Raw genomic sequence first — 12,624 nt, forward strand, 5'->3', positions numbered from 1 at the left:
TCTCAGTCTTAATGTCAGCATCTGTAGATTGTGGGTAATAATAGTTATGTCATAGAGTTACTGTAGGGTTGAAACTAGCTAATGGTTGTAGTCAAGGCTTAGGAACCATAGTTAGCACCTAGTGTTAGATGCCTCAAATCAGTGCCAAGAAAACAGAACTAAGAACCAGAACTGTAGCAGAAAGGAAAAGTTGGACAGAATTTCTGGCAAAGAGCTGAGGAATCAAATTAATATTCTCTCAAGAATCTTCAGACTTAGGCCTGCAACCATCTGGAGGGAAGGTACAGAGAACTATTAGGAAGAAGCCTTGGGGCAGACTGGTTCTCACACAAAACCAAAGGTTACAGATGGGACCAGACTATCCTCTGGAACGCAATAGGTGACTCAAGTTGTGTTGGCACGCAGAAGCAATGCAATAGGGTTTGCTTTGAAAAATACATAATATTATGTAAACTGTTATTACTACATGCATAAATGCATCCTAACTTACACAGACGTGTGCAGCCAAGCAGAGATGGAATTACATGCTGTGTGGCTGAACAGAGAAGACAGAAGAGGTGAGTAGGTAAGAATATCAGAGAAAGCAAAGAATGTGGTAACAAAACTATATTAGAGATGCCATATAGGGTGACAGCTAAGCATTCAAGCTCTAAAAACAAAATGCCTATTTTCAAATCTTGGCTCCACCACTTACATTTCAGCATGAACTCAGGCAAGGTAAATAAATAACTTTTATGTGCCTTAGTTTCCTCCTGTGTAAATATGAATAATATTAATAGCTACCGCATAGGGTTGTTATAAGGATTAAAAAGTTAATATATGGGCTTCCCTGGTGGTGCAGTGGTTAAGAATCCGCCTGCCAATGCACGGGACATGGGTTCAAGCCCTGGTCTGGGAAGATCCCACATGCCGCGGAGCAACTAAGTCCGCGCGCCACACCTACTGAGTCTGCACTCTAGAGCCCGTGAGCCACAACTACTAAGCCCGCGTGCCACAACTACTGAAGCCCACGTGCCTAGAGCCTGCGCTCCGCAATGAGAGAAGCCACCACAATGATAAGCCCGCACACTGCAATCAAGAGGCAACTAGAGAAAACCTGCGCACAGCACTGAAGACCCAACACAGCCAAAAATAATTTTAAAAAAAAAGTTTATATACATAAAGCACTTAGAAGATTGCCTGGCACACAGTAAGCATCATTTTCCTAATCTGTAAAATGGGAACAATAAAACTTATTAATTCATAGGTTGTTATAAGAGCTAAATAAATCATATCTGTAAAGTGCTTAGTACATAATAAATCAATATTTGGTATTTTTATTAAAACATGGGTGGGTACCAAAAATAATTTTTAATCCAGAGAAAAATATTTCATAGTGGAAAATAACAGAAAATATCATGAAAATGTTATTCCCATTTGGTGTTGACTTTATTTACTGGGAAACCATGAGTAAATTTGGCATGCTTATCCTCTTTCCACTGTATGAAACACATCTGAATCATTCCATCTCTGAGATCTGTCAAAGGATTTCAGACAAATACAAATTACGGAAGACAAAAAAGAAGAAGAAGAAGAAGGAGAAGGAGGAGAAGGAGAAGAAGAAAAAGAAACCACAAATAAAACAGCAATTCTGAAATAATATTCCTCTCAATATTCACTCACTGACAGAAAAGAAAATTTAATAACATAAATTAATCACCAAAAAACTATTTACAATTTTACTTACAGAGAAAACGACACTTTCAAAATTTACAAAATGGGCACTCATAAAGAAATTTGTTACGATAAGCCTTCTGAAGAACAAAACAAATGTTGGCATTAAATTAAGAATTTAAAAGTCAATTAATTGGAACCCAAATAAGCATAACTTCTTATAAAGTCCATAATGAAACCAAAAGAGTAAGTAGTCAACGGAACCAAGAAAATTTTGAGGAGGCTGTGGTCAACAGCGGGCCAACTGTTGAGAGGCTAAGGCACCTGGGATACCTGGGAAGTGTCCAGTGAGGTTTAGTGGCAAGGTTATAATTGGTGATATTGACAAAATCATTGCATAGGGGATTGGGATTGTGGAAAATAGCAGATAAATCACAGTACAACCTGGGAAATGATTTTTTTTCTTTTCTTTTTTTTTTAAATCATGAAACAGCTTTATTGAGAGGTAGGCATCATGTAACCTAAGGATTTGTATCTATCTATCTATCTATATATATTTTTTAACATCTTTATTGGAGTATAATTGCTTTACAATGGTGTGTTAGTTTCTGCTTTATAACAAAGTGAATCAGCTATACATATATATATATCCCCATATCTCTTCCCTCTTGCATCTCCCTCCCTCCCACCATCCCTATCCCACCCCTCTAGGTGGTCACAAAGCACCAAGCTGATCTCCCTGTGCTATGCGGCTGCTTTCCACTAGCTATCTATTTTACATTTGGTAGTGTATATGTGTCCATGCCACTCTCTCACTTCATCCCAGCTTACCCTTCCCCCTCCCCGTGTCCTCAAGTCCATTCTCTATGTCTATGTCATTATTTCTGTCCTGCCACAAGGTTCATGAGAACGTTTCTTTTTTTTTTTAGATTCCATATATATGTGTTAGCATACGGTATTTGTTTTTCTCTTTCTGACTTACTTCACTCTGTATGACAGTCTCTAGGTCCATCTACCTCACTACAAATAACTCAATTTCGTTTCTTTTTATGGCTGAGTAATATTCCATTGTATATATGTGCCACATCTTCTTTATCCATTCATCTGTCAATGGACACTTAGGTTGCTTCCATGTCCTGGCTATTGTAAATAGTGCTGCAATGAACATTGTGGTACATGACTCTTTTTGAATTATAGTTTTCTCAGGGTATATGCCCAGTAGTGGGATTGCTGGGTCGTATGGTAGTTCTATTTTTAGTTTTTTAAGGAACCTCCATACTGTTCTCCATAGTGGCTGTATCAATTTACATTCCCACCAACAGTACAAGAGGGTTCCCTTTTCTCCACACCCTCTTCAGCATTTATTGTTTGTAGATTTTTTGATGATGGCCATTCCGACTGGTGTGAGGTGATACCTCATTGTAGCTTTGATTTGGGATATGATTTTTATAGAGAGAGGAGCAAAAGACAAAGCATGAGTCACTAACTTTGAGTTAGGATAAACTTCTCCAACTTGGAGATATTCAAACTGGGAATTTTTTTTCAAGTTATAATTTTTATTCTAATAGTGATAAATAAAGAAAATTGATATTGGGGATTCATTCCACAAAGCCTATTACTGGGTCACCCTATGGCCCAAAGTGAGTAGGATAACTTTAATCTTTCCATCTAACAGCTGTTAATACACAAAAATTTAAGATGATACATATGAAAGGTTAAACCGAACGATGTTTTACTGGATATTATTACAATTCTTCTGTGATAAGAGACTCTTGGCTAGCAATGAAAGTAAGATTTAACACAATTTTTGGAGATGTTAAAAATCTCCAAAAGGATTTTTCTCCACCCTAAAAGGATTATGCAGACTAGAGTTTAAGAAACCACCTATAAATTCTTCTGATCAGTTCTGAATGACCATTAATACCATTTATCCATCCATCCAGACAGCACTGTCCAACAGAAATATAATGTGAGTTGCATATATAATTTAAAATTTTCTAGTACCCATATTTAAAAAGTTTAAAAAAGGTAAAATTAATTGTACTATTTTCCATTTAATCTAATATCCAAAATATTATCATTTCAACATGTAATCAATATAAAATTATTGCTTAGGTATTTCACATTCTTTTTTTCATACTAAATCTTTGAAATCCGGTGTGTATTTTACATTTCCAACACATCTCAATTTGAACCAGCCTAATTTCCAGTGTTCACCAGCCACTTGAGGCTAGTGCCTGCCACATTGGACAGTGCAGGTCTAGAATCCAAGTTTTCTGGAAATAGGAACATGCACTGTCTCATTCACATATGTAACTGCAGCATTAAGAACAGTGTCTGGCACAAAATCAGCCCTCAATGAATATTTGTTGAATGAATAAACAAACGAATTAATCTATCAGTTTTATACACATATATTTTTTAAAAATCCTATGACATAAATGAAATTTTAATTACTTGATTGGAACTATTAACAGAAGCATAGAATTATATTAATTCAATTCTATAGTTTAATGATACATAGTCAACACAAATTCCTAAATAGGTGTATACTTCCAAATACAGTATAAACACATTTTACTATCAACAGGGAACGAACAATAATCACTTTAAAGATGATTTTCCTAAACATTTAGTAGATCAAAATGTTGTCACACTACTCTAGTAAAATCAAGTAAATTATAGCTGTTCTCTCTGGAATGAATGAACTCCACATTCATCAAATACACACAATTCTTACACAGCCCACTAGTATTTGCAAAGAAGTGTTTTTTGTCTTAATGTCCAATCCATTCTAAAACTGGCAAAATACCCTGAGAAAAGCATAATTCAAAAAGAGACGTGTACCACAATGTTCATTGCAGCACTATTTACAATAGCCGGGACATGGAACCAACCTAAATGTCCATCAACAGATGAATGGATAAAGAAGATGTGGCACATATATACAATGGAATATTACTCAGCCATAAAAAGAAACGAAATTGAGTTATTTGTAGTGAGGTGGATGGACCTAGAGTCTGTCATACAGAGTGAAGTAAGTCAGAAAGAGAAAAACAAATACCGTATGCTAACACATATATATGGACTCTAAAAAACAAAAAAAATGGTACTGATGAACCTAGTTGCAGGGCAGGAATAAAGATGTAGACATAGAGAATGGGCTTGAGGACACGGAGTGGGAGGGGGAAGCTGGGGCCAAGTGAGAGTAGCATCGACATATATACACTACCAAATGTAAAATAGATAGCTAGTGGAAGCAGCAGCATAGCACAGGGAGATCAGCTCAGTGCTCTGTGATGACCTAGAGGGGTGGCATAGGGAGGATGGGAGGGAGGCTCAAGAGGGAGGGGATATGGGTCATATGTATGCATATGGCTGATTCACTTTGGTGTACAACAGAAACTAACAGTATTGTGAAGCAATTATACTCCAATAAAGATCTAAAATAAACAAAATAAAACTGGCAAAAGAATATGCCAAATATAGCTTCAGATCCCTGACAAAACATTAAATTACATTCATTATTTTTAAAATGTTTACCCTAGCCTAAAGTACTGAGATTATTTAATATAAATGAAATGGGCCCCAAATAGCTGATGTTTACTAACAAAGGTGAGGGAGAAAATCTTACCTTCTCTGCTAAGAGCTCTCGTATCTTGCTCGCCTGAACTCTAAATTTCATGAGCTGGGACTCCAGGGCTACACATCGTTCTTTCCAATCTACCGGTCCTTCTGTCTCAGAAAGCTCTGCCATATTTATTCTAGGAAAGAAAGCATTCAAATGGCATAATATCAATTAGCGTTCAGGATAATTCATTAAATCACTGAAAACACATATTCTAGTCACCATCTAACAATATCTAGACGCAAGTTTTGAATTCTAAGATAAATTCCAGAACTGGTGATAGCTCATGGAAAGAACTTAGGGGAGACAAGAGGCCAGGGTTGGAGGCCCAACTGGGTTACATAAACTTTCTGTTTAACTTAACCTTTCCATGTCTCAGCTTATCCAATCTAGAAAAAAGGGGGAATGCGGCAATAACAAACCATTCTTCTCATGGGTAGGTTGTAAGGAACAAATTAAATACTGCTGTTCTTAACAACACTTTGGACAATGTAACAGCACTACACAAACAGAGTACTGTCATTATTTTAGCTCTGCCCAACAGTTGAGGTAAGATTTTTTAAATCTGTCAGTTCGTAATTTTACCATGTTCTTTTTTTTTTTTTTTAATATTTTATTTATTTATTTATTTATTTATGGCTGTGTTGGGTCTTCGTTTCTGTGTGAGGGCTTTCTCCAGTTGCGTCAAGTGGGGGCCATTCTTCATCGCGGTGCGCGGGCCTCTCACTATCGCGGCCTCTCTTGTTGCGGAGCACAGGCTCCAGACGCGCAGGCTCAGTAATTGTGGCTCACGGGCCCAGTCGCTCCGCGGCATGTGGGATCTTCCCAGACCAGGGCGAGAACCCGTGTCCCCTGCATTGGCAGGCAGATTCTCAACCACTGCGCCACCAGGGAAGCCCTACCATGTTCTTAAACTTACAGAATTATTACAGTTTTGATTCAATTGGTAGCATCATAGAATAACCTAAAGAAACTTCATATCAGTGCTACAATTATGGCTTAGACTTATAATTATTACTTACCACCACCCTATATTTGTCCAGGTCCAGGCTGTCTTTCAAACCAAAAAGCCTTTGGCATATTTAACTGGGCAAAGTATTATGACCCTGGACAAGTTTAGATAATTTTTATTTGGTGTAAGAAGAGAAAACATATAAACATGAAATTTAGAATCACCTACATTAAGTAAATCTGGTTCAGTGTTTTCCATGATGCTAACCTTCCTTTTGGAGGAGATTAATCCCAGGGAGAAGCACGGTAAGGGGGAAGCCAAGAGGCAGGGGAACTGGTTTTGAAATTCTAAAGTGCAAAAAACTATTGCTTGACTTTGGAAGCACAATTATTTCTAGCTCTGGGATTCATAAAAGTAGGTTTAAATGTTTGTTAATGTTTCATCAGGCTATTTTCATAAATGGCTTGATAATGTATTTCTGAATTGCCCTTGCTATGAACTGACAAAATCTGCATTAGGAGTGGCTCTTCAGGAGAAGCCAAGTCCTAGTCATAGAATATATGTGACAGCAAAACTCTCAGAACCCCAGGATAGAACTGCAGTTGAAGCGTATTATTCTGTTCTTTTGTTTTACAAAAATATGTCTCCCTCACAAATTAACCAAGTTTATTTTCCCAATATTTAGTGTAATATAACCCCTTCTTAAACCTATACCAGTTTTTTAAATCTGCAAAAGATTATTTTCCTAGCATAAATATTGATTTGTGCTTAGATGAGTTTTCACATTAATACTTATATTATCACTCAATAATTTAGAAATAAATATAAGCAAAGTTATTCTACAAAGGCTACAACTTTATTAAGAGCTCCCCAACCATCTCAAAGCCTCCACATGCTCCTAAATTCTAGCCATAATTTAAGGGAAACTTATTGTAGAGCTAGAAATTGTTCTCTTCATTTCTTCGTTTTCACAGATGCCCCACCCCACTGTTTTATGAGTTTTTCCTAAGGATATTAGCCTTGTTAATGACCTTTTTTTCATTACTCACATCAGCATTTACTATTAATGATTTAGAAGTAAATAAGGTAGTTTGTCAGTCACAAACTTTTTCTCAATTCTACTGCTATTTCATTTCTCTCCTCATTAGCTTTAGAGTGGACAAGGAAGAAAATACAGACAAAATATTAAAAATAAAAAGCAGTCCTGAAATGGACATCCTTAAGTCTTGAACCATTCATAGCACTGCACAGAAATATAGGGACACTCCTCTATCTTAAGCAACAAGAAGAGTCTATTTCATGTTGGTTAATTTTTGCACTACATTTAAAATAACCTGTTTATGTTCTACTGTAAAATTTCTACAGTTTTAAAAATAACAAACATAGTTTTCAACAAATGAAAATCAATGTAATGAACCATATGAATAGAATAAAAAACAAAAACCATATGATCATTTCAACAGATGCAGAAAAAAACATTCAACAAAATCTAACACCCTTTTATGATAAAAACATTCAACAAACTAGCAATAGGAGTGAACTTCCTCAACCTGATAAAAAGCATCCATGAAAGCCCACAGCTTATATCACACTTAATGGTAAATGACTGATCCGCCTAAGATCAGAAACAACATAAGGATGTCTGCTCTCGCCACTTCTATTCAACGTCATACTGGAGGGTCTGGCCAGCGCCAGAAAATAAAATAGAAAGCGCACAGATTGGAAAGGAAAATCTAAAACTATTTCTATTTTAAGATGTTATGGTCTTATTCATAGGAAATTCTAAGGAATCCATTAAAAAAAACTATTAGAACTATTTGAGTTCAGCAAAGTTTCAGGAAACCAGATCAATATACAAAAATCAATTGTTTTTCTTTATACTTGCAAGGAAACTCCAGAAATGAAATCAAGAATATATTCCATTTACAATAGCATCAAAAAGAATTAAATACTTAGGAGTAAATTTAACAAAAGAAGTATAAGATTTGTACTCTGAAAACTACAAAACATCATTGATCAAGATGAAAAAAAATTAATTACAAAACATCATTGAAAGAAATTAAAGAAGACCTAAATAAATGGAAGACATCGCACATTCATGGATTGAAAGACTTAATACTGTGAGGATGGCAACACTTGCAAATGGATATACACATTCAATACAATGCCTATCAAAATTCCAACTGCATTTTTTTGCAGAAACTGACAAGCTGATCCTATAATTCATATGGAAATTCAGGGAACCCAGAATAGCCAAAACAATCTTAAAAAGTTGTACAACTCACACACTCAATTTCAAAAATTACTACGAAGCTACAGTAATCAAGACTGTGTGGTACTGGCATAAAGACAGACATATATATAGATCAGTGGAATAAAATTATGAGTACAGAAATAAGGAAATAAGAAATAAGGATGGGGGGCAAAATAGGTGAAGGGGATCCAGTGGTACAAACCTCTTATATTAATTATATAATAAATAAGTCACAGGGATGTAACATACAGCATAAGGAATATGGTCAATGTACTAATTTTGTACGGGGACAGATGGTCACTAGACTTATCGTGGTGATCATTTCATAATGTATGCAAACATTAAATCATTATGTAGTATACCTGAAATTAACATAACATTGTACATCAACTATATTTCAATTAAAAATATCTGTAACAACCCTACTTCCAAATAAGATCACATTTTGAGATACTAGGTGTTAGGACTGCAACACATCCTTTTTGGTGGGGGGGGCAGCTATTCAATCCATTAAAAAAAGTACAGAAATAAAACCTCACATTTAGAGCGAACTGATTTTTGACAAGGTGAAATGAATAGTTTTTTTTAAATAAATGGTGCTAGACAACTAGATATCCACACGCCAAAGAATGAATTTGGACCCCGGCTGCATACCATATACAAAAATTAACCCCAAATGGATCAAAGACCTAGACGTAAGAGCCTAAGCTCTAAACTCATAGTAGATTAAATAGGCATAAGTCTTTGTGACCTTGAACAGACGATAGTTTCTTAGATATGACATCTAAAGCATAAGTAATCAAAGAAAAAATAGGTAAATTTAACCTAAAAAGAAAAACTTTTGTGCTTCAAAGGACACAATCAAGAAAGTGAAAAGATAACCCACAGAATGGGAAGAAATATTAACCAATCACATTATCTGATAAGGGACTTTTATCCAGATTATATAAAGGACTCTTACAACTCAACAGTAAAAAATCCAGTTAAAAAGTAGGCAAAGGATCTAAAGAGATATTTCTTTAAAGAAGATGTACAAATGGACAAAAAGCAGAAGAAAAAATGCTCAACGTCATTAGCTATAAGGGAAAATGCAAATCAAAACCACAATGACTTCCCACTGCATACTAAATAGGATGGTTATAATAAAAAAGACATGTAGTAAGTGTTGGTGAGGATGTAGAGAAATCTGAACTCTTATACACTGCTGTTGAGAATGTAAAAATGGTACAGCTGCTTTGGAAAGTAGTTTAACAGCTCCTCAAAAGTTTTAACATAAAGTTACCATATGACCCAGCAACTCCAATGTTAAGTATATACCCAAGAGAACTGAATACCTAAGTCCACACCAAAACTTGTACACAAATGTTAACAGCATTATTATTCAAACAGCCAAAAAGTGGAAACAAACCAAGTGTCCATCATCAGATGAATGGATAAACAAAATGTGGTATATCCACACAATGGAATCTTATTCAGCCACAAAAAAAGGAATAAAGCACTAATACATGCTACAACAATGGATGAACCTTGAAAACATTACCCTAAGTGCCTAGTGAAAGAAGCCAGACACAAAAGGCAACATACTGTATGATTCCATTTATATAAAATAGGCAAATCCCAAGAGACAGAAAGTAGCTTAGTGGTTGCCAACAACTGTGAAGAGAGGGCAATGGTGATCAACTACTAATGGGTTTGGGGTTTCTTTCTGAAGTGATGAAAATATTCTAGAATTAGTGCTGTTGGTTGCACAACCTTGTGAATATATCAAAAACCCCTGCACTGTACACTTTAAAAGGGTAACTTTCATGGTTTGTGAATTACACCTTAATTATAAAGAGCATATATTTACAAATGAGTAAAGAAAAATAACAGTTTAAGTGGATGTATATTAATAATCTATTGTTTGTGGTTATCCCTGTTGAGAATTCCACCATTAACTCGAACAACTTAGTTAATTGTTAATCTCAAATATGACAAGTATCAGACATATATTTTACCAAGAGTACTGTGCTATGAAAATGACACATCAAATAAATTCTGTTAAACATACCTATTCATTTCTATAGTTATACTAATTACATATTTTTACAGTGAAGTAGCAAAACCTTAAGAACATTATTGGCATTTAATGTCTGCATTCCCAGTTACTAGAGTCATAATTGTAAAAATTCAAAACTACAGATGGGTTAGCTAATGGTCTATCCTGAGGTCTAGACACCTGATTTCCTCATTTCATTCTGTAATTTCAGTTAATATAAAGTAACTGCTGTGTTAATGCACCATCTTGAGTAAAGATTCTAATTTTGAACAATATCCAACATCCTTTTCCATTACTACTGATTTTACAGAGCCTAATGATAGCTTTGGGAGCTATACCACTTGCTAAATAAATATCATTTCTAGATTTTGAATTTGAAAGTAATCTAATTTTACTGCAGCGGACAGGAAAAAGTCTTGGTTTTCCAAATACCCCAGTGATTTTGGGAAACATTTACTGACACGAAATAAACTGTTTACGATTGTGGAGTGAATGCTCTTTTCTCTGAATCTTTGACTTCCTGTTTCTCTTCCAAATCCCTAAAGGGAAAGAAGAAGAAAAGAAAGAGTTCATCTACTTAGGCTTCCCCTGATGAAGCTCAAGGTAGCCACTCATATTCTTTAATTCTCTCCTCTTAAGGGACAGCTTAACTTGGCCCGGTAAGAGAGAGAGAGAGAGAGAGGGAGAGGGAGAGAGAGAGAGAGAGAGAGAGGAGAGAGAGAGAGAGAGGGAGAGAGAGAGAGTGTGTGTGTGTGTGTGTGTGTGTGTGTGTTTCTAAAGCAGAAAAGATGTCTTTCTTGACCACACTGAGGCTTGCCTTGTTTAAGCAACCTCCCGACCACCACCCAGCATCACTTGGGCAAAGCCTGCCCTTCGGTAGCACTGCTCAGAACCCGTGCTCCTCACTCCAGAGCTCCTCAGGGACACACACAGCTGTGTGGTCGAGGCTTGCGACTGGCATTTTCACAAAGAAAGCAGTGACCTGCAGGTAGCACAGAACTAGGACTTTTCCAGCGTAAATATTTCAACCTCTCTTTCCACTGCGTTTCGCACATCAAAATTTTTGGCTCAAATGTTCCATCTTTTAAAAAGTGGTCGAAAAACTTGAGGGACAGCGCAGTTTCATGGTAGGTCACCTTAGGGCACTTTGACATTCTGGCAACTCAAGGTGTAGAAAATGGTTCTTTAAAGTTTTGAGAAGTTTCGCCCCCGAGATCACAGTGGGGCTCCCAAGAAGCGGAGGCCGAGCCGCAGCATCCCTAACTGCGTGGGCCACTCAGCGCGAGGACGCGCATCAGCGCCGTGTGCCCCCCTGACTGCCCGCACCGCGCCACAAACCTGGGCCCCGACTTTTCAAACAAAATGTCACGGGAGACCAGTGGGCGAGGAGCCGCCGGCCACCGCTCCCAGACGAGACCCCAGTCCTGGGAGCAGCAAGGGGAGCGACGTGGAGTGCGGAGGCTGCGGCGGGAGGCGCGGAGTTGAGTCCGGTGCCAGACCACTCCATCCCCCGGTCCCGGCCCTCCGGATCAGCCCGCCGTCCCCATCCTCCCCGCGACGCGCCCACCCGGGACTGCGCGCTCTAGAGGGGGCGGGGATCCCCGGGCACCGGAGTCTCTGGGGTCGCCCTTCGGCTCCCGGCCAGACTCATCTGCCTACCTCTGCACTGGCCCCCGGGGGCAGCACCGTTGTCCCGGGTGCGTCTGGTGCGGGTTTCCTGAGGCTCTCAGCCTGCGCCCGCCTCACACCAAGCCCAGAGCGGGCGGGGGACAGGGTACCGCCTCCTCCCCGGACTGGCGGCCGTGGTAGCCAATCAGAGACCTCAGTCGCCCTCCTGACGTCACCTGGGGGTGTGGCCATGACTTTGACTCCTCCCAGTCCCTATCCCAGGAGAGAGATGTGTCCAGGAGTCTCTATCCCTGGCCTTTGGCACACTTAGAGCTCAGAGCCTGTTGTAGCGCTCACCTCCTTTCCATTCCCTCTGCCTCAACTCGGCATCCTCCTGTTTGGTGTCACAGCCTGAAGTGTCTCCCCTCTTACCAGTCTATCCTTCAGCCTCTTGCAAGGTTAACTGTCCTTAAGTGCGGTTTTGATGTACA

The 12,624-nt window shown here is 38.2% G+C and overlaps 1 protein-coding gene across 3 annotated transcripts in view; it reads right to left on the reverse strand.

The window, feature by feature from the left end:
- Positions 1 to 12,287, reverse strand: part of PLEKHH2 (pleckstrin homology, MyTH4 and FERM domain containing H2) — a 123,044-nt gene extending 110,757 nt beyond the window's left edge. For all 3 annotated transcript variants that reach the window (XM_057558079.1, XM_057558080.1, XM_007190100.3), the window contains exons 1-2: positions 12,185 to 12,287; positions 5,288 to 5,417 (exon numbers count right to left, since the gene is read on the reverse strand). In XM_057558079.1, the coding sequence (XP_057414062.1) occupies positions 5,288 to 5,410 (123 nt within the window). In that variant the 5' untranslated portion in view covers positions 5,411 to 5,417; positions 12,185 to 12,287. The remainder of the gene's footprint in view (positions 1 to 5,287; positions 5,418 to 12,184) is intronic.
- Between the last annotated feature and the right edge of the window lie 337 nt (positions 12,288 to 12,624).

This window comes from Balaenoptera acutorostrata, chromosome 12 (assembly GCF_949987535.1).
Source record: "Balaenoptera acutorostrata chromosome 12, mBalAcu1.1, whole genome shotgun sequence".
Taxonomy (NCBI): domain Eukaryota; kingdom Metazoa; phylum Chordata; class Mammalia; order Artiodactyla; family Balaenopteridae; genus Balaenoptera; species Balaenoptera acutorostrata.